Source organism: Dysidea avara, chromosome 15, assembly GCF_963678975.1.
Source record: "Dysidea avara chromosome 15, odDysAvar1.4, whole genome shotgun sequence".
Taxonomy (NCBI): domain Eukaryota; kingdom Metazoa; phylum Porifera; class Demospongiae; order Dictyoceratida; family Dysideidae; genus Dysidea; species Dysidea avara.
Genome location: NC_089286.1, coordinates 13065866 through 13087643, shown reverse-complemented (window position 1 = coordinate 13087643; position 21778 = coordinate 13065866). Strand labels below are relative to the sequence as shown.

At 38.4% G+C, this 21778-nt stretch overlaps 1 protein-coding gene and 2 long non-coding RNA genes across 7 annotated transcripts; 1 reads left to right on the top strand and 2 right to left on the bottom strand.

Annotated features, from left to right (window-relative positions):
• Nucleotides 1–11118: 11118 nt before the first annotated feature.
• On the top strand, nt 11119–15462 carry LOC136245694 (uncharacterized). Of its 5 annotated transcripts, none has more exons than XR_010696076.1 (8): nt 11123–11484; nt 11963–12028; nt 12086–12738; nt 13294–13436; nt 14474–14679; nt 14744–14995; nt 15055–15086; nt 15136–15460. It is a non-coding gene; the product is annotated as an uncharacterized lncRNA (long non-coding RNA). The 5 variants fall into 5 exon arrangements; XR_010696078.1 differs by having other exon boundaries at nt 14744–14998; XR_010696075.1 differs by having other exon boundaries at nt 11122–11484; nt 14744–15086.
• On the bottom strand, nt 12338–12995 carry LOC136245695 (uncharacterized). Its single transcript, XR_010696080.1, has 3 exons — nt 12781–12995; nt 12628–12729; nt 12338–12572 (listed from the first exon to the last, which is right to left on the bottom strand). It is a non-coding gene; the product is annotated as an uncharacterized lncRNA (long non-coding RNA).
• A 2965-nt stretch (nt 15463–18427) lies between the features above and the next one.
• On the bottom strand, nt 18428–20545 carry LOC136245588 (piggyBac transposable element-derived protein 4-like). Its single transcript, XM_066037093.1, has 2 exons — nt 18765–20545; nt 18428–18712 (listed from the first exon to the last, which is right to left on the bottom strand). Exons 1-2 carry the CDS (start codon nt 20527–20529, stop codon nt 18519–18521), a joined length of 1959 nt encoding a protein of 652 aa, XP_065893165.1. The 5' UTR covers nt 20530–20545; the 3' UTR covers nt 18428–18518.
• Nucleotides 20546–21778: the final 1233 nt, after the last annotated feature.

Genomic DNA, 21778 nt, shown 5'->3' with positions numbered 1-21778 from the left:
TGAATCTTTTCACTGCCATGCACGTAAGCAGTTTAGGAATTCTATATCAGCAAGACTATTTGTTCACCTAGGTAGATGTGCATGGTATGAACTTTTAATCATTTAGGCATTGTACACACTGACTTCATCTGTACCAGTAACTAATGCATCATACTGTATGAACAGTCACACCCGCAATCAATATAAAAGTAGATATATAAAAATAGTACTAATACTGTTAATGGTAAATGAGCATTTGGGTCTGCGATAACAGGTACTGAGGATAGAATGTGTTGTTACTGATGTTTTTTCCCCTTTTCTTTACATCCTGGCTCCTTATGACTCTAGCAGTGTTTGGTGATATGGTAATCGGGCAATATCCAAATATGGTGATACATGAAGGAAGGGGTTAAGATAATTTAGTGCAAGGAATGAGGTTTATTAACTCCCATCACTACTGCTTTCTTAGCTCACCCAGCTGTGAGTAGAGTATTGGCTGAATAGGAAATGCTAACTGCGCTGGTTGATGTTGGATCTGTAAATGTACTGTTATATCATAGCCACTGCGAAGGTGATGGATCCAGACATTGCTATTATCAAATCCCTGTAACAGTTGGCCGGTCTTACTATGATGTATTTGGAATACTACGTGGTCCGGGAAGATCCTGACAGCTAATCGTATCTGATACTTGCTATGTGACGGTATCTGAAGAATCCCACAAAAACAAAAAACTGGTTAACTTATAGTTGCTTCAATCAGGGATTTCTTATTAGAAGTATCTTATACAATAGTTATTGCCATCTCCTGTAAATGGTTTTTTTTAGCTGGTTAAGCAAGTAAAATGTAAGACCCATCCTACTACAGACTGAACAAGCAAGTTTGTGTATTCTGAGATGAGATACAAACAACTCACTACTTTTGATTCCAGTAAAAGGCACAAAGCTAATCATTTGGTTTGAGGCATGTAACCAAACCACTTGAACTATGAATGTAACCCTGAAGCCATTTGCTGATTATTAACTTTTGGTTGTAACAGGTGGGGAAAGCTGAAGTGATAGTGAAATTGAGAATGATCAAGACAAAGGGAGCAAAAGACGGCCAAATACAAGGAGCAACTTAATTTTAACATCTAAGAAATGGAGAAAAACAATGGACCCAAGCAACCCGTTAGATTAGAATGCACAATAAATGCTTAATAATAAGACAAAGTTAATGGACTAATTTAATATTCATGCTGGTATGAAAGTTGTATATGTACACATAATGCATTATCAAACAATTATATACTTGGGCAACAAACAAATGGGATTGTGTAGGAGAAAAAAAATTACGTTTAGTATTAGTCCATGAGTATTTGGATCAGGCTTGGATGTGAGTGTTTAACTTCCACCTTCCACGGCATTGTGTTTAACTTCCACCGAGCTGCTTTGCCTGACCTATGTTTAACTCAATGCATGATACCGCTATGACACTGCTATTTAATGCTCACCAGTTGCTGGTAACAAAACAGAGTACCACCACTACCATCTTAACACGTCTCTGCTGGGGATCAGTTATCAGATTTAGTCCGCTAGGCTCATTAGCTGTAGGGAATTCAGCTACAAACAAGTCACCCTGTAGTCAGATCAGCTAGAAGAAGGTACCTAATAGAGAGTTCAGCTACAAAGAAACCATCATGTAGATAATTCAGCTCAAACAAATCACCCTGTAGAGAATTCAGCTACAAACAAATTGCCCTGTAGAGGATCAGCTAGAAGAAGTTACCTTGTAAAGAGTTCAGTTACAAAGAAACAATCATGCAAAGAGTTCAGCTGTAAACAAATCACCCAGTAGAAAGTTCTGCTATGAACAGATCACAGTGTAGAGAGTTCAGTTAGAAACAAGTCATCCTGTAGAGAGATCAGCTAGAAGAAGTCACCTTTTAGAGAGTTCAGCTAGAAACAAATCACCCTGTAGAGAGTTGAGCTAGAAACAAGTCACCCTGTAGAGAGATCAGCTAGAAACAAGTCACCCTGTAGAGAGTTCAGCTAGAAGAAGTTACATTGTAGAGAGTTCAGCTACAAAGAAACTACCATGTACAGAGTTCAGCTGCAAACAAACCATCCTGTAGAGAATTCAGCTACAAATAAATCACCCTGTAGAAAGATCAGCTAGAAGAAGTTACCTTGTAGAGAGTTACAAAGAAACAATCATGCAAAGAGTTCAGCTGCAAACAAGTCACCCAGTAGAAAGTTCCGCTATGAACAGATCACACTGTAGAGAGTTCAGTTAGAAACAAGTCATCCTGTAGAGAGATCAGCTAGAAGAAGTCACCTTGTAGAGAGTTCAGCTACAAAGAAACCACCATGTAAGAGGAGAGTTTAGCTGCAAACAAATCACCCGTAGAGAGATCAGATAGGAACAAGTCACCCTGTACAGAGATCAGCTAGAAACAAGTCACCCTGTAGAGAGTTCAGCTGCAAAGAAACTACCATGTAGAGAGTTCAGCTGCAAACAAATCGCCCTGCAGAGTTCAGCTACAAAGAATCACCCTGCAGATAGTTCAGCTGCAAATAAGTCATCCTGTAGAGAGATCGGCTATAAGAAGTTACCTTGTAGAGAATTCAGCGAATTCAGCTACAAAGAAACTATCATGTAGAGAGTTCAGCTGCAAACAAATCACCCTTTAAAGAGGTCAGCTACGAACAGATCACCCTGTAGAGAATTCAGCTACAAACAAATTGCCCTGTAGAGAGATCAGCTAGAAGAAGTTACCTTGTAAAGAGTTCAGTTACAAAGAAACAATCATGCAAAGAGTTCAGCTGTAAACAAATCACCCAGTAGAAAGTTCCGCTATGAACAGATCACACTGTAGAGAGTTCAGTTAAAAACAAGTCATCCTGTAGAGAGATCAGCTAGAAGAAGTCACCTTGTAGAGAGTTCAGCTACAAAGAAACCACCATGTAAGAGAGTTTAGCTGCAAACAAATCACCTGTAGAGAGATCAGATAGGAACAAGTCACCCTGTACAGAGATCAGCTAGAAACAAGTCACCCTGTAGAGAGTTCAGCTGCAAACAAATCGCCCTGCAGAGTTCAGCTACAAAGAATCACCCTGCAGATAGTTCAGCTGCAAACAAGTCATCCTGTAGAGAGATCAGCTATAAGAAGTTACCTTGTAGAGAATTCAGCTACAAAGAAACTATCATGTAGAGAGCTCAGCTGCAAACAAATCACCTTTAGAGAGGTCAGCTACGAACAGATCACCCTGTAGAGAATTCAGCTACAAACAAATTGCCCTGTAGAGAGATCAGCTAGAAGAAGTTACCTTGTAAAGAGTTCAGTTACAAAGAAACAATCATGTAAAGAGTTCAGCTGTAAACAAATCACCCAGTAGAAAGTTCCGCTATGAACAGATCACACTGTAGAGAGTTCAGTTAGAAACAAGTCATCCTGTAGAGAGATCAGCTAGAAGAAGTCACCTTGTAGAGAGTTCAGCTACAAAGAAACCACCATGTAAGAGAATTTAGCTGCAAACAAATCACCTGTAGAGAGATCAGATAGGAACAAGTCACCCTGTACAGAGATCAGCTAGAAACAAGTCACCCTGTAGAGAGTTCAGCTAGAAGAAGTTACATTGTAGAGAGTTCAGCTACAAAAAAACTACCGTGTAGAGAGTTTAGCTGCAAACAAATCGCCCTGTAGAGTTCAGCTACAAAGAATCACCCTGCAGATAGTTCAGCCACAAACAAGTCATCGTGTAGAGAGATCAGCTATAAGAAGTTACCTTGTAGAGAATTCAGCTACAAAGAAACTATCATGTAGAGAGTTCAGCTGCAAACAAATCACCCTTTAGAGAGGTCAGCTACGAACAGATCACCCTGTAGAGAGGTCAGCTATGAACAGATCACCCTGTAGAGAGTACAGATACAAACAATTCACCCTGTAGAGAGATTAGCTAGAAGAAGATACTGTACTTTGTAGAAAGTTCAGCTACAAACAGCTACATGTAGAGAGTTCAGCTGCAAACAAATCACTCTGTAGAGAGTTCAGCTATGAAAACATCACCCTGTAGAGAGTTCAGCTAAAAGAAGCCACATTTTAGAGAGTTCAGCTACAAAGAAACCACCATGTAGAGAGTTCAGCTGCAAACAAATCACCCTGTAGAGAATTCAGCTACAAACAAATTGCCTTGTAGAGAGAGACCAGCTAGAAACAAGTCACCCTCTAGACATATCAGCTAGAAGAAGTCACCTTTTAGAGAGTTTAGCTACAAAGAAACCACCATGTAGAGAGTTCAGCTGCAAACAAATCACCCTGTAGAGAATTCAGCTACAAACCAATCGCCCTGTAAAAAGACCAGCTAGAAACAAGTCACCCTGTAGACAGATCAGCTAGAAGTTACCTTGTAGAGAGTTCAGCTGCAAACAAATCACCCTGTAGAGAATTCAGCTACAAACAAATTGCCTTGTAGAGAGAGACCAGCTAGAAACAAGTCACCCTCTAGACATATCAGCTAGAAGAAGTCACCTTTTAGAGAGTTTAGCTACAAAGAAACCACCATGTAGAGAGTTCAGCTGCAAACAAATCAACCTGTAGAGAATTCAGCTACAAACCAATCGCCCTGTAAAAAGACCAGCTAGAAACAAGTCACCCTGTAGACAGATCAGCTAGAAGTTACCTTGTAGAGAGTTCAGCTGCAAACAAATCACCCTGTAGAGGGTTCAACTACAAACAGATAACCCTGCAGAGAGTTCAGCTAGAGTCAAACCATGCTGCAGAAAGAATCCTATAAAGCGTTCATCTACGTACAAGCAAATCACCCTGTAGAGAGTTCAGCTACATTTCAAGTCACACAGTAGAGAGATCAACTGCAAATTATCCTGTAGGGATTAATTGACATGTAATAAATATATGCACTATACATATAATTTGTACATTTACTGATAAAATCAGAATGAAAATCTGTTTCATCTTTTTCTTTTTACTGTGGTAGAGAAAAAAATATAGTTTAAAAACCACAAAGCTGGCCATAGGCCGGCTTTGGGGTATACAAATACACAAACAAGTGAAATCTAATCAAAAACAGCCAAGCTGTAAAAAAGGAGTGCGGCCCTTGAAAAGGCTATGGTGAAAAAAGATGAAAAAAGCGGCACCAAATTCACCTGAATTGTTGTTATTAAAATTTTTACCATTAACCTACCATCACAGCCATTTCTTGGCCGCCACCTTGGATTTCACATCTTTTTTCACCATAGCCTTTTCAAGGGCCGCACTCCTTTTTTACAGCTTAGCTATTTTTGATTAGATATTAAGTATAACTATATATAGCTCTAGTACATGCTGGAAGTATAGCTATCAAGTATAACTATATATAGCTCTAGTACATGCTGGAAGTATAGCTATCAGCCGCCCTGGCCACTGAGCCATATTTAATTTAAACACCATCATGATTATGATGAACAAACGAAATTAAGTGCACACACACACACATATACATATAGCTATATATATATATATACATATAGCTATATATATATATGTGACTGGATTTTGGAAAAACGATCCAAATCGCACATTAGAAGTTTCGAGATAAACGGTTTTAAAGAATTGAAGCCAGCATAACTCTCCAAGGATAGCAAGCACGCGTATGAAATTTACACAAAAGATGCATCAATCTGTTGCCTTTGAAAAAAGATGTGAAATCCAAAGTGGCGGCCAAGAAATGGCTGTGATGGTAGTTAATGGTAAAAATTTTAATAACGACAATTCAGGTGAATTTTGTGCCAAGATCAAGCGGAACCAAATTCACCTGAATTGTCGTTATTAAAATTTTTACCATTAACCTACCATCACAGCCATTTCTTGACCGCCACCTTGGATTTCACATCTTTTTTCACCATAGCCTTTTCAAGGGCCGCACTCTTTTTTTACAGCTTGGCTGTTTTTGATTAGATGTTATTATCGTGACAGATTCTATGAGTCCAAAATCAAAATTAAAGAACTAGAATCCAAAAATTATGAGATTCAAGTAGAGCGTTGACCCTCTCTCCCCACTGGGCTACAGGAATAGCCCTTTGTAATATCATGCAGTTGTTTCTATGACAGATATGTGTTGCAAGAGACTGTTTGGTTGTTGAGTACTGAGGGGGTTTAAAGAGAAGCTTAGACCACATATCAATCTTGTACTTGTGACTGTGTACCAGGGCTCTGGCAGGTTTGTAAGGGGTGTTGAATTCCCCCTTGGGGTATATGTGTAGATATGGGGTGTGGATTGTGATGCACTGCTGATTCCCTAATTTCTCAGGTAACTCTTGACCCTTTGTGTTTGGTGGCTTCCTACCAAAGATAATTTTGGGTGATTATGTTATGGGGGTCCTTTCTCTCCAGACATCTTTAATGAACCTGGTTCTTAACGTTTCAATGGTCTTCCAGAGTCCAGACAGGGTAGCTCAGACCAATGACCATTACTATAATCTAGATGACAGCAGGTGCATTCTACACCCCCCCCCCCCCCCTCATTTTTCCCATTGACTGGGGAGGGGTCTGGTTCTTGCACTTGAGGTTCACTCCTGCAAATCAGTGTTGTGTATTGGTGAAATGTGTAAGCATCTTATCTGCTTACCTTTTCATATTTTATTTACGTCAGACAAAGAGAGTTCAGTGGTGACAGCTGAGGAAATAAAAAGGGGAGAGAATATCTGGATACAAACTGTACAGCAAGGTTTCTTTGAAAGAGAGTTGAGTTATTTGTTGAAACCTGCAGGAGCCCGTCCTCTCCTGCTTGAACAGTTTGGACTTTACCTTGATAAGGATAAACTTTTACGATACCAGGGAAGAGTAAACAATTCCCAACTGTCTCTATCCAGTAAGAACCCACTGCTCTTACCATGTAGACATCCCCTTGTAACCCTATTAATACGCCATACACACGAACTAGCTAAACACAGTGGAGTGAGCCAAACACTCACCTTACTCAGGGAGAAGTATTGGGTGTTAAAGGGCCGTTAAGTAACACGCAAGTTCATTCGATCATGTGTAGTATGTAGAAGAATGATCTTGGAAAACCTATCTTTTTGGCACATGGGTCAATTTTCTGTTTTATAGCTTAAATATGGTACTAGGTGCTCATCTATCTTGTGTTAAAATTTCAGCTTAATATCTTGAAGCGTTCCTGAGATATGGCCGATTTTCTGTCCTGTACATTACAAACTAACTTTTATGGTAATGTATTGAGTTCTGTGGGTGATTAAGGGTGACAAATGGTGACAAATCACTTTGTTTACTAATAATTCCATTCTTACCATCTAAAATACTTTAAAAGACATTTCTGATAGTTTAATGAAGTATTCTTGGTACTTTTCTGCAATTAAATGCCATGTATCATTGTCTAAGACTAAGTTTTAGCCATTCCAGCACATGAACAAATCACCCAATTTGTAAGTTACTTGTTGTCCCACGCATGTGAAATTACTACATGGTCTGATATGATCATCCATATCTCCTAGGAAAAAGAGGCTATGGGTGTGAAACTTCACAGCAAAAAGGTTTAATAGTTGCCTTATCAAAATGTGCAAAAAAATTAATTTAAAAAATATTGTTGAAATTTTGATTTGAGTTTTCCCAAAAAGTTAGCTTGTGTCCAAAAGGTAGGTTTTCCAAGATCCGGTCACATTTGTTGATTTTTGTAAGTACACAAAACTGTTTGATTGTTCTCCTTTAGTCACTCTCAAACACGGGGAGTGTGATAGATTGTGTTACTTTATAATATTGTTGTTAGATCACGTGTTTTTCTTTTTTGAGAGCAGTAATTAGAATAAATTTAAGCGGCAACATGACAGGCGATGTGTGCTGAACAGACGCGGAACGCAGAAGCAGACGTGCGTTTCTCTTATAGACTGGGCTGAAACAATGACTGGGAAATATTTCAGAGTTTGATATTGAATCATCTAGATGGGATTCTGTACCTATAATGAGCTTAGATTAAAATTAAATAATTAATTACAAAACTGATTAGCTAATTAAGGGGGGTTAGAGTTACGGTTTTGTCGTTCCTGAACAGCAGCTACGGCAGGAACAGAGGTAGTGGAAGGTGTGAACATTGTCATCATCAAATTCCTGTAGAAAATGATTCCACAGGTAAGTGTATAACTTATGTTTGGTAGATTCAGTTTGAGCAGTTAAATCCACAATAGGCAGAGAATTCCATAGATGGGGTAAATGGTGAAAGTAGAAATGTTGGGTCAAATTTTGTGGAGCTTTGTGGATGACCCAAATCTAGTGTTAGAAGAACTGAATTGTAAATAGTTATTAATGTTGAAATGTAGAGTTGGTGACTTGTACGACTTGATGAAAAATAAGATACAGTAGGACCTCGATTATCCGAATCTCAATTATCCGAACCCTCGATTATCCGAACAGTGCAAGTAACTGCTCTATTAGAGTATTTCATCATTAGGTGAATGTTCTATTAGAGTAGCTGTATGTTCTATTAGAGTAGTTGAACAGAACTCTGTATATAAATGAATGGGCTTCATTTATCCAAACAAATTCACTTATCTGAACACTTTTATGATTTAACTGGCACACAGGTGTTCGGATAATGGAGGTCCTACTGTACCATTGATTTCATATATATACATCAGAGGTAGCATCCTAAGGGTCTCCAAGCGAGACTTGTATGGTGAGTCAAACTCATTGAGAATAAATTTAGTTGTTCTCCTCTGTATTCTTTCAAGAATGTTTATATGTTTAATTAATGAGAGCCTCCAAATTTGGGAACAGTATAAAAGCTGAGATCTCACAAGACTGATATATAACAACCCATTCACACTAGCACAGTTTGACAAAATATACAGTATGAACACTTTTAAACCGAGCCGTGCGGAGCCAGGACAGGCTCGCTCGATTGAAGAAGGCTGGCATGGTTCAGAAGGCGCGAGCGCCTGATAAAAGAATACCAGGGAAGTATGACTGTTGTCAACTGGAGTCGGGACGAAGTGTTTAAGCTTTTATAAGCCTCAGTCAGGTTTATAAGAAGATCGCAGATGGTCTTTGTGAAGCTGGGTTTTCTCACATGTTCGAGTAATGTTGAGAAAAGATAAAGAAACTTAAAGCCAATACAAGAAGGTGAAAGATAAACGAGACGAGACAAGGGCGGTATCCCGAATGGGAATTCTATGACGCGTTGGATGATGTTCTTGGATAAAAACATTCAACTCAACCACCTGTCGTTGTTGAAACATGTCGAGTTCAAGTACTGAAATTGGACCTGATGATGAACGCAGGACATGTTTGGAGCAGAAGGATTTGACGTAGGAAATATGCCTAGCCCAATATCAAGCAGTAGCTCAACATCTAACAATAGTTCAAATGTTGATGACGTCAGTGAACCTCAACAACTCGATAGCAAGTCAAAGCTGAAGCGCAAACGAAGTAAGAGTGAAGCCTCTAATGCCCTGCTTGAAAAGATGGTGAAGCTACAAGAAAACAGTGAAAAAATGGTGTTTATGCTTGAATAGAAGAGAGCCAATATGGAAGAAAGGCAGATAGAGCTAGATGCACAACTCCAGCATGAAGAAAGAGATTTTCAATTACAAATCATGCAGATGATGATGAGGCGAAACGTCCCACATTATCCGCCACCGATACCTCATCATCCACCACCAATACCACATCATTCACCACCAATACCGCATCATCCACCACCAATACCGCATCATCCGCCACCAGTTCTACATTATCACTCCTCGTTTGATTATGGTAACATGGAATTTGATCCGGATACAACTCAAGATGGACCATAGAAGTCAATAGTAAGTAACTGAAATAACATTAAATTGTATGAAAATGTTGATTATTACATGTCAACAATCAAATCGAAGAATGACAATTATACGTGATACTAATTGTGTTGAAAGTAGTGTACCAGGGCAGATCTGATGTTCTGAGTTTGTTCTGTGGGGTGTGCCTACTTGCTGCAGCTAGTGAAGGTTGGGTATTGTCTTCAATACTCTGTAGCCATGAATTATTAAAATGCTCATGTTGCACCTCACAGATATTATGGAGCACACAAGCAGCAGCTATAACATTTGGTATATTCTCAACATGCATTTCATTGCGTTTCAGCAAATGCCGCCATCTTGCCTTTAGCCCTCCCAAAGCACTATCTTGAATAGAAGTGCACAAGTAAAATTAATATACTTGCACAAAGAATAACAGTGACCATAAATACAATACCTGTACATTTATAGCAAACATTACAGTAAATTCAAATTAATGATTATATCTCAACATAATTGAGGCCTCAATGTAATCTATTAATGAATTTCCTTGCAGGTCACCAAATCCAGAGTTCAACAATGAAAACATTCTCTCTGAATTGCCTCTGAATGGACTGTTTAATACAGGCCTTTTCTTCCTCCAAAATAAATGGTATGTGTTCAAACAAAAATCTTTTGTCTGTGAGGCGATAGCCTGTCTCCTCAAACAGAGCACGGAAATGGTCAACTTTACAAAGGGGCACAACGGCTTGAAGAAACGATTTTACTACTTTTACACGGAATACCTGCTGCTGTTCAGGAAGGGTTTCCCCTTGCCCGTGAACTTCTTTGTTGTACTTCATCAAAGACTGCGCAATATCCAGGTCATTAGCTTTCCTTTTTTGAAGCTTTTTCTTTCCATCATCATGTTTACCAGACTTAATGTGATACTCAATGCTGCTCTTTATGAGAGGCAACTCTTCACGACATCGTGCAAACATTTCTGCAATAGTAAGTTGTGTTAGTTTGAGGTGCCTATGTAATGTTAAAGAACTGATAGAGTCTGTAGGTTGATTTTGCTTGATTTTGCTCGACTGTGCTCCTATTATGCCAGCATTTTGCTTGTTGCTTTTGTATTCCTATTATTCCAATAATTTTGCTGGCAAAATCGACGGCTCCCTAACCCTGAGAACTGTTATTTACATGAACGTATCAGTGTCGGTTAGTTAGGTAAGCCTCAAACTAATTAAACAGTTTTCCAACAATTCCATATGATCGGAGTTTGAACAGCAACTTACAGTGAGAGACAGTGTCAAAGGCTTTTTTTAAGTCTAAGTAAATAACATCAGACATCTTATTATTTTCTTTGGCATCAAGAAGCTCATTATGTGACCGGATTTGCGAAAAGGTACCTTTTTCGCACATTTTTCAAAACCTGTTTTTTGTTATTAAAGCATTTGTATAATCACATACTATTCGCTGTTAAAATTTTAGCGCGATACACCCAACCGTTATTGAGATATAGGAGTTTTTCGATTCAATACATTACAAATTAACTTTAATACATCTATCAAACCTGTAGTATAAGATTCCGAATATTTTCCGTAACCAATCAAGGCGACAAATCTTCTTCTTAATCGTGACAAATCGCTGTGTTCAGAAACGGAGTGAAATTACAAAATAAAACGGATTAATTATTGCATGGCTGTTTCCTTTTCCTCGTGACGATGTGCTACTGCCATATTCTGTGTAATTCAGATTGTTTGGTGAGTTTATTGTTTACGTAACGAAGTTTTGTCGACTGTAAACACGTAACATACCTGTCAAATGAAGGATTTCTTTTAGCGCGCACTGTTTCAATGCTTTTGTTGTTCAGTTGTTTAAAATAAGCCGACTAAAGCAAGCAGAGTAAACTATGATACTGGATAATAGCCACAGCGAGAACCGTGGTATTATACAATAATTAATTTTAGTTGTTAGCTTCTGTCAGGTTAAAAATGGCGGCGTGATTGTAATTAACCTGGCCTATGATATAAACACAGTGAAACACTACTGTAACAGCACTAGTAAGTAGAAAATGAGTTAACAGATACAATTCAAAGAGATTAAATACATACAACACAGAAGTATTCTGAAGTGGAGGTCATGGCCGAGGTTCTGTTGGTTCAGGACATACGATGTCTTGCACTTCTGTTGGACAAAATTCTTTAATTTTATCGAATAAATACCATTTCCTTTCTATAGATAGTCCATCAGGGATGATAACTTGTGGAAGATCTGTGTGATGTGGATGCCATGAAGAATTTTTCCGTAAGTTAATGCACCGCTCGGTGTCAGAAATACTGTTTTTCACAAATACCTTTCCAGGGCGTGATGAGCTAAACCTAAAGTGGTGCAACTGCGTTATCCCCTTCAACGCAGTTTTGATGGTGTGTTGCTCGAAATACTCTGCCCAGTTGTACATTGGCACTATGTTGCTTCCGTCCTGTGCTCCAACTAGTTGAGCGTAGTTTGGTTTTGCTGACTGGTTTACTACTCTCACAATATCATCAAGACATCCAATAGAAGTCTTCTTATAGTTTTGCTTCAGCAGTCCAAAACACCAATCAGGATTAAACTTTGTGTGGCCAACAGGAAGAAAAGAGATTGTGATATCATTATGTTGGCCAGTGAGAATGCGCCACATGAAGTAGTACATAAGAAACCGATTCTTATTCTGGCCACAGCAATTATCTGCATGGAAATGGACTGATTTTTCTCCAAATCCATGATGATAAAGGAAATGATGTAGCATTGAAATTATAGTATTTCCACCTTTGCCAACATTGGATGCCTCGTCGATCAAGTAGTTTATCTGAAATTATAGCACATTGGAGATGCAACTCATAAACATCACAGTATCAACTTACTTGCCGAGGAACAGCTTCGCAACAGACACCAAATATGGCACATTTACGAGGTGTCAGAAAATAAATAGGACCAGGCTGGAAAGGGTTGCTTGGGTAATGGACCTACAATAAGTAAGTCATTATAGTCAGTTAGCTATGATTTTATGCAAATACCTGTTGTGCCATGTCAAAGCTGTAATGTATGGTTTTGTTGTTGGAGTTGCAAGGTATTTCTGCTCCAGGAAGAGGAACTTCCATCGTTTCACCATGTGTGTACAGCTCTTCCAATGCTTTCACACTGTCCTTGCATGCCTTTCTGTAATAGTCCCTCTCCTCCTTAACGTGTTTGATGTGTGTTTCAGCTTCCTTGATGGTCTACAGTAGGAAAAACAATAGAACTTTGATACTTTTCAGAATAGAATACTGACAAACCTTGATTTGTTAAGTGTTTAGCATGTGAAGCTTTGTAATGACAATCTGCACATTATAGACATGGCTTTGTTGTAATTTACAGTAGGTTACTAAAGTGATATTCATCACCAAAATGGTTATCTCTAATTGGGATATTCTAATATTTTCATGTATTGTTTTCTATAATGTCATGATTATGTCTCTAAATTTACCTGTGACTTTTCTTCTTCTGGTTTATTAATGGATCTCATAATAGCTGTGCTATTTTGTTGACAGACCCAACACAAATCTGTGCGTGGCTTGGCAATGAGAAAGTGTGGGAGCAGCTTTCTCCAGTATGCGAGAAAAGTGGTGTTTGCTACGTATCTGATGCCAGCCTGAATGCAAGAGTCTTTGTAACGTCTCCACACATCCTAAATGTGAGTAAATACAATAATGATTCAGCACTAGATCGTTCTGAGTGGTGTCACTGTTTGAAATGTAAAATAATTGTTTTCTCTTTCTTTTTGTTTGGGTGGGGGAGAGTCATCTGTTTACATCTCTCAAATGTTTGCGTTTACAATACAACTTGTAGTGCGATTTTGTTGCGCCTGACATATGTGACCGTCTCAGCGAAAACTCGCCATGTTTGCACAAGCATGCATATTTAGAAAAATGAAAATTATTTGTAAAATTATGCATTCTAAAGGAAAAAGTTTGCAAGTTTAAATGGGGCCGGTTCTCTGGGAAGGAAGTCTCAAAACAATGACAACTATATACCATCTTACTCGCCTGCTCATGGAGAGTTCGAAAATCCTTGTTTTGTTTCTGTAGCGCTAATGGTATATGGTTGATACGTGCATTTGTTAACAGTGCAGTAGACGTGAAGAATCGTTGCCATTTCTTTTGTAAAACTGGCTTTGTGAGTAACCACGCAATCAAATACCAGTCTAAACCTATGCCTCAGTTGATTGGCCAATGACTGCTGAATCTTTTAAGCCAAATTTCAACAGTGTAGGGTAAAGCAAACAAGAGTTACAGCCTCGAATGTAAGCGCATGTAATTTATGTTTAGTATAGTTGTTGTACAAATCGATTTTCTTACTCTACCTACTGTCTAGCACTATAATTCCAAAACTGCTCACCGGAATTAGCTGAAATTTGGATTATCCACTCCTTAGGCACTAGAGATAACGCTGAGACAATAAAAAGAAATTCGGCAAGTGTGCGAAAAAGCGGGTTTTTGCTGAGACGGTCATGTATAGAGTATGTTGTTTCTATGTTTGAAAGCTTCTAACATGTCAACTTTTATGAAAAAATATTATGTGAGTAGGATCACATGATCTCAATGGTTCCTTGAATGCCAGTTTTGAAATCCCAAGAACCTATAGAATTGTTTCAGTCCTTTCATACAAGAAAACTAACCTTTTTACTGCTGCTCGATGGTAACAATTTCATATCGTCTCTTTTATATCCAGGTATGCGTCCAGGCAAGAGGATGGCATGTTGTTCAGCATAGTTCTGCAGAAACTTGACAGCAGCATTGATGACATCAAATGGCATGGCGTTGTGAGGAAGACACTTACTGTTTCCATGGACTCGTGGTGTCATTCCACATTCCAAGTAATGTGACCTAATGGACTGAAGTCTCTTCTTTGGTCCAATTCCATAAAGAAACCCAAAGGTAACTGAACAAACCGGAACCCTGTTGTGCATGTAGTCAGAATAGTTCCTTTGTCTCCTTTTAGCCTTGTGTCTACCATCTATGATGTTCTCACTCCTGTTCAATGTTGTCATCAATGACCCTAAGATGACCATGTCAAGTTCGTCGTGTGTCATAAGAGAGGCTCGAGCCCTCATTTCAATGAAGTGCTCTGTTGTGAACTGAGAGCTACATGATCTACCATCAGTCTTCTTGCAACCACATGTGTTTACTACGAACTCTTCACAAAGTAGACCTTCCCTTTCATCTACCAGTGTACTACTACCTGTGGCTGGAGGTGGTAATGATGAACTGCTACTGTCACTGTTTGAATCCATTCTCCTTCTTTCCTTGCAGATGTTGAACCAGGAGTACTACTGCTTCTGTTGGTAAGTGGTGTGCTAGTGAATGGCTGATTATCATTCAGTGATGTATCAGGCAGTGATGTATCAGGCGTACTGGTGATCGGCTGACTATCATTCAGTGATGTATCAGGCGTACTGGTGATCTGCTGACTATCAGTAGACACTACACTGGCTGGGCAATACACTTCTGGAACACAAGAAGATTCTGGAGTCATCGTTTCCTGGTGGTTATTTGCTAGCGGAGACTGAAGCATGCCACTGCCTGGAGACATAGTAGTATCAACTGCTGAAGTAAAGTTTAGGGAAATCTCTTCTTCGAAAAGACCTACTGTTCAACTAATTTTACTGTTTTTTGTGTATGTTGTAAATATACCTGCATTGTTGTCAAATTCTTCATAAGTGTCTTCATCACATTCAGTAGTGTTTACATCGTAACCTAGGTGGAATTTTCACCTCGACATGGCAGAAATATTTTAATGGATTCCTTACCGCATTCCGATTCTACGTAACTTTCATCATCGTCAAAATATTCCTCAATAAGCGCCTCAAATTCTTCGTGGTTTGTGTTTAGAGAGTGACCAAGCCCATCGTTACAAAGAGAGTTTAAAGCTGAAGTAACTCTATTTCTACTCCGACTGGCCATTGCAGCAGCTTCGCGCGCAAAAGAACCGCCATTGAAAACAAATCGGCTATTTGTAAGTGATTCCGTGTTACGTCTATCGTAGTATGTGCACATGGCCCTATATTTTGCGTAGTATCTTTCGGTACGATGTACCCACGAAGCTATAATTTTGCGGTGTAATAGCCTAGGCTTATGCGCACCCATATATGCAATAAAAAAGGAGGCTTATTATTTTTGGAAATTTTCAGTCGCTCTTTACTCGAGTTTTGAAATGTGCGAAAAAGGTACCTTTTTGCAAATCGGGTCACATTAGTAAATAACAATAACTGTTGCAAGGTGGAGCAACCAGGTAGAAGTCCAAACTGATGTGGCATAAATAAGTTTGTTAGATGCTGAATAGTCTCCTTGAAAATAATTTTCTCAAACACCTTGGAGATAATGTATAGAAGAGAAATAGGGCGATAGTTTGAAACAACAGCATGATCACCAGATTTGAAGACTGGAATTATACAGTGAGTATGCCATTCAGTAGGCAAATAGCCCTTAGTGAGAGTTATGGAGAAAAGATACCTTAAAGGGTTGGCAAGGATATCAGCACAGTATTTTAGCACCTTGGGACTGATTCCATCAGGACCCATTGCCTTGATTGGGTCTAAAGAGGCATAGACATCTGTCGGTGTGATGGATATGTCACTCAAAAAAGTATTATCAGAGCTATCTACAGTTGTGAATTCATTGGTTTCTGAAAGTGAGCTTCTAGTAAAAACTGAGTAAAAGTAGCTGTTATACAGGCTAGCTTTGTTTTGGTCACAAGTTGGAAAGTACTCACTTTTTGCAAGAGACGAAATATATTTAAATATAAGGTGGTTGTTACTGATTGCAAAATTATGGATTAGACTTGCTTCAAAATTACATTTGGCTTCAGCCATTAGTATCTGAAGATCGTTTTCTGCAGCTTGTTCTTGTTGATGTCAGTGGGATGCTTTTTGTACTTTCTCCTTAACCCTTTAAGGACCACTGAAATGTACACTTTTCTACCCTCTAAGACCAAGGGGTTTTTCCAAATTTATATGATTTTTGTAAATGTGCTGTATTCCTTCACCTGAATGGATTTTCTCCATTTAAATTTTATTTTAAAGTACACCATAGGAAGCAGTTTCCATATAATGCACATTTATGGCTTCATGTTGTTTTTCAGTTGCCATAGTAACATATAAATATACACAGTATTACATTTCTGATAATATCTCCATGACTGTGTTGCCATGACTACCACAACATTCCTAGACTGAAAGAATAGGAGCGTACAAACCATAAAAACATATTATGCACCTATATGGCTTCACTAGTTTTACGCTGTCGTATTTATATTAGCAGTTATTGTAATCCATTATTTTGATGTGGCCTATATTTTCCCATATTTGCGTATTGCAAAATAATGTGCTGTTATGCTTTATCTAAACAAATTTTGTCCAGTTTTTTAACTTCAATATAGACCAAGTGGATCAGTTTTCCATATGCAGTACATTTTAAGGCTTCTAGTTGTTTTGGTGTTGCCATAGATACAGTTAAATAATGCATAGTAATACATTTCTATACGTAGTAATACAATTCTGATAATATCTCCATGACTGTGTTGCCATGACTACCACAACATTCCATGACTGAAAGAGTACGGGCGTACAACCAACCCAAACACATTATGTATTTATATGGCTTCAATAGTTTTACGTTACTGTGTCTATATTTGCAGCTATTGTAATCCATTATTTTGATATGTTGACTTTATTTTCCCATATTTGCGTATTGTAAAATAACTTGTTACTATACTATATCAAAACAAATTTTGTCCAATTTTTTAATTCAATATAGACCAAGGGGATCAGTTTTCCATATGCAGTACATTTTAAGGCTTCTGATTGTTTTGGTGTTGCCATAGATACAGTTAAATAATGCATAGTAATACATTTCTATACGTAGTAATACAATTCTGATAACATCTCCATGACTGTGTTGCCATGACTACCACAACATTCCATGACTGAAAGAGTACGGGCGTACAACCAACCCAAACACATTATGTATTTATATGGCTTCAATAGTTTTACATTATTGTGTCTATATTTGCAGCTATTGTAATCCATTATTTTGATATGTTGACTTTATTTTCCCATATTTGCGTGTTGTAAAATAACTTGTTGCTATACTTTATCAAAACAAATTTTGTCCAATTTTTTAATTCAATATAGATCAAGGAGATCAGTTTTCCATATGCAGTACATTTTAAGGCTTCTGGTTGTTTTGGTGTTGCCATAGAAACACTTAAAATCCATCTGTCTGTATTTCTGATATTACCTTTATTACTGTGTCCCATTACACCAGCACTTCATTTTATGTATGATAGGATGAACACGTACATGTTCACGCACACATGCACACATGCATGCAAACTCACACACAGAGTTATGCACACACACACGGCTGTATACACACACACACAAACGCATGCACATGCAGACGCAGTGATACAAGCACGCACACATGCATGCATGCACAAACACACACACACTAGCATGAATGTACATGAGCACACACACATGTAAGGATGCACATCATGTAACACAAACCAGTATTTTTCTCAAAGGTTAATTTATACTAGATAACATTTTTGAATAATAGGGTTTGTGGGAGGGGGGGGGGATAAATATTCATAAAAATTTTAAGGGTACATATACTTGGTACAATTGGTGCATAGTAACATATGCAAGGCATGGGGGGTTGCATGTCTATAAATAGTTCAAGTCAACAGTATAATAATACACATTACACATATGTCAATAGTCACGTAATGTATGGTAGTCCTTGAAACATGGGTGCACACATAATGCTACATTACAGTCAGTACACATAAACCTTGTTTCTTTTCTTTTTGTAGCTCGCTGCGTTGTTGTGCGACAAACATGGCATCTCCGTTGTGTCGTCCGACCTTGCCCTGGAGTCTCTGGAACCGGTGATGGAAAATGCCGACCTGATATATGTACAATAATATTTATGTAATAAACTTTTCAATACACTCTTACCAACAAGACGATTGGGATTGTCCACAGCACTGGGGGATGCAGTCCTCTCCAATTGGGTTGAGTAATGCTCAAAAATCTGCTCTACAATATGCTTACGAAACTCAACAAATTGTAATTTCTTACCAGTATTTACTTTATACAAAACATACGCATTATACAGAGACATATCGACAAGGTGAAAAAACAATTTAATATACCATTTACGGGTTTTACGTGTACATTCAGTGAGGCTAATTTGCATGTCAGTTTTATCCACTCCCCCCATGTGTTTGGAATAGTCAACTACACAGGCAGGCTTACGTATAATTTGTCCTGTTGCATGGTGAGTTTTTTCTGTATCTATTATATCCGGTTTATGCACAGTCGTAAGCATGCGTACATCCCGTTTGGCCTTCCACTTCATAGCCAAAAGTGCATCATTTCGGTAAGCTTCTATTTGTCCTTTACGTAATATTTTCCTAAAGCATGGCATTTTAGTACGCCTACCACCAACAGTCCCACAAGCACCCGTGTGATTTTTAAAAAGATTTGCAAACAAAGTTGGGCTACTATACCAATTATCTACATACAAGATGTGACCCTTACCTAAATACGGTGATAGTAAAGTCCTAACTACAGATCCAGTATAGCCAAACTCCTTCTCAAAGGTAATGTCGCTCCTATCACCAGTGTAGACAATAAAATCGAGGATGTAGCGGGTTTTACAATCGCACAGGACAAATAGTTTGATTCCAAAACGGTTGCATTTTTTTGGTATATATTGCTTGAACAAGAGTCTTCCTTTCCATAAAAGAAGACTTTCATCAATACAAAGATTACGCAATGGCATAAACACTTCGGAGAACCGTTTCGTTAAAAAACTAACTACAGGCCTAATTTTTCTCAATCTATTAGTCTGTCTATCTGCTGAAGCACCTCCAGTGTCGCTTGAGAAATGAAGACATCGTTTGATCTGAAGAAAACGTTTCCTAGTAAAAATCGCACTGAAAATTGGCGTATGAATGATTGGATTAGTCGACCAATATTCCGTGTATGATTTTTTAACAACAATACCCATCAAAATAACCAATCCAAGGAACCTGTACATTTCATCGCGAGTGGTCCTTACCCAGTTTTGCAATGTTTTCGTCTTTGCTGTAGAACTAGCTAAAAGCTGGTTTGCATAGCTATTTGTTTCTTTACAAATTTCACCTACTAGCTCATGATCAAAAAACAGCTTGAAATAGTCCATTTCCTTTGCATCAGCAGGCAATTTAAAAGGTGCTTGAATACCTGAGTTGCTATCATCAAAATTCTTCAAGGGGAGTGGTGAAAAACCAGTAGCATTCCTCCATTCCGTTTCCGCGGACTTTTGTGAAGTTTTAGCTCGCTTGGGGGCTTTCCCACGTGGGCTACTCTCTTCCCTTTCGCTCTCATCGTCATCAGACAAGCTATCTTCACTTCTCTCACTCTCCTCACTGCTATCCGTTTCGTTTTCAGCTCGATACAATCGACTAGAACGGCGAGAAACACCTACAGAACCGCTAGAAGGCCCAGGCAGTGAAGGATCGATCACGCTTTCGTTTCCCCTCCCAGATTCATTATTATCGTCGCTACCAGAAAGATTACCACAAGAACTCACCTCTTCTAACTCACCTGCATCCATTCCAGCGTAAACAACCTCTAAGGAATCATCAGAATCATCCATTTCGTCGCTAGAATTGGACAGCCACGCAAGAACGACCGCCCCACTCAAGCGCTCAAAATCATCACCTCCAGACGCCATTTTTTAGTCTTAACGACAGAACTTGGTTACCGATAAGCGCATCTAATAATATATATTCGAATTAAAGCTCTATGAAGAGAAGAAGACGATCTAGCAGCTTTGGGAAGTTGGACGTAATATTACGGCGGCGGTCTTTCACGTGAGTTTATATTTGGACGTAATATTACGGCGGCGGTCTTTAAAGGGTTAAGGAATGAACACAGTGAAAATTGTGTTTGATGGTAGAAGTGAACCACTTGGGATACTGCTTTTGTCTGATAGTAAGTTAGAGTAACACTACCCATCACTAGTATTTCAAACCTTGAAACATCAAGCATGACATAAATTACTAATTAGAAATTTGTTCACAAAATAGTGAGTTTGTATTCCAACCACAGGATGCACCCACAAATTCTGACACATGTTTTAGCACATTTGTGACCCTTTTGACATTGCACATCACTTGAAATGCAGGAACAATGTTTCAAATTGTGATTTTTTACAAATATTTCCGAGAGGATACACCCCAGGGCTGTGATTGTTCATAAAATGTGTCAGCCACAACTGGTATAATATTTTGACATGGAAACAAACTTGGTGTATCACAAAGTATCACAAACTGCTTGACATACAGAGCAAAGTATGCAGTTTGACCACAAGACATGCCCCATTATTAATTTCGCATCTGGTAAAGCCTCTTGGTAACTTCTGTGACATTTACCACTATTTATAACATGGAAAGTGTTTATAAAGCTTTTATCATTTATAAAAAATAGTGCTTCTCGGCAGGGAAACACCCACTAGCCTCAAATTTTGCATACAAAGGTGTCTTTTGAGGTAGATAATGGTTTAATGTTAGATGGCACAGTTTACATCACAAACTGTCTGCGTTACAGACCTAAAATAGATTTTTTTTTCAAAAAGCTCAACATCTGTACATATACCCCATAATACCTATGAATAGTTTAACTATATTTTTAAAAGGTGCGATTTTAGGTTTAAAATTCACTTTTAGGCTTGTTGCTAATAGACTGGTTTATTTACCACTTTTTTGTACTAAATTATGTATAACTGGATACAGAAGTTTACAAGAGAAATGTATTAAGCACTTCACACCACTTAACACCAAGAATTCTTGTTAGTAAAAAAAACAAAAAAAACTGGTGCTGTAACCAGGATGTGGCTTGACTGTGTGGCTTTATGACGTTGGGACCTATACGAAGACTACTTGGACCAATTTGAATTAGAGACCGCAAGCTTATATCAAAAT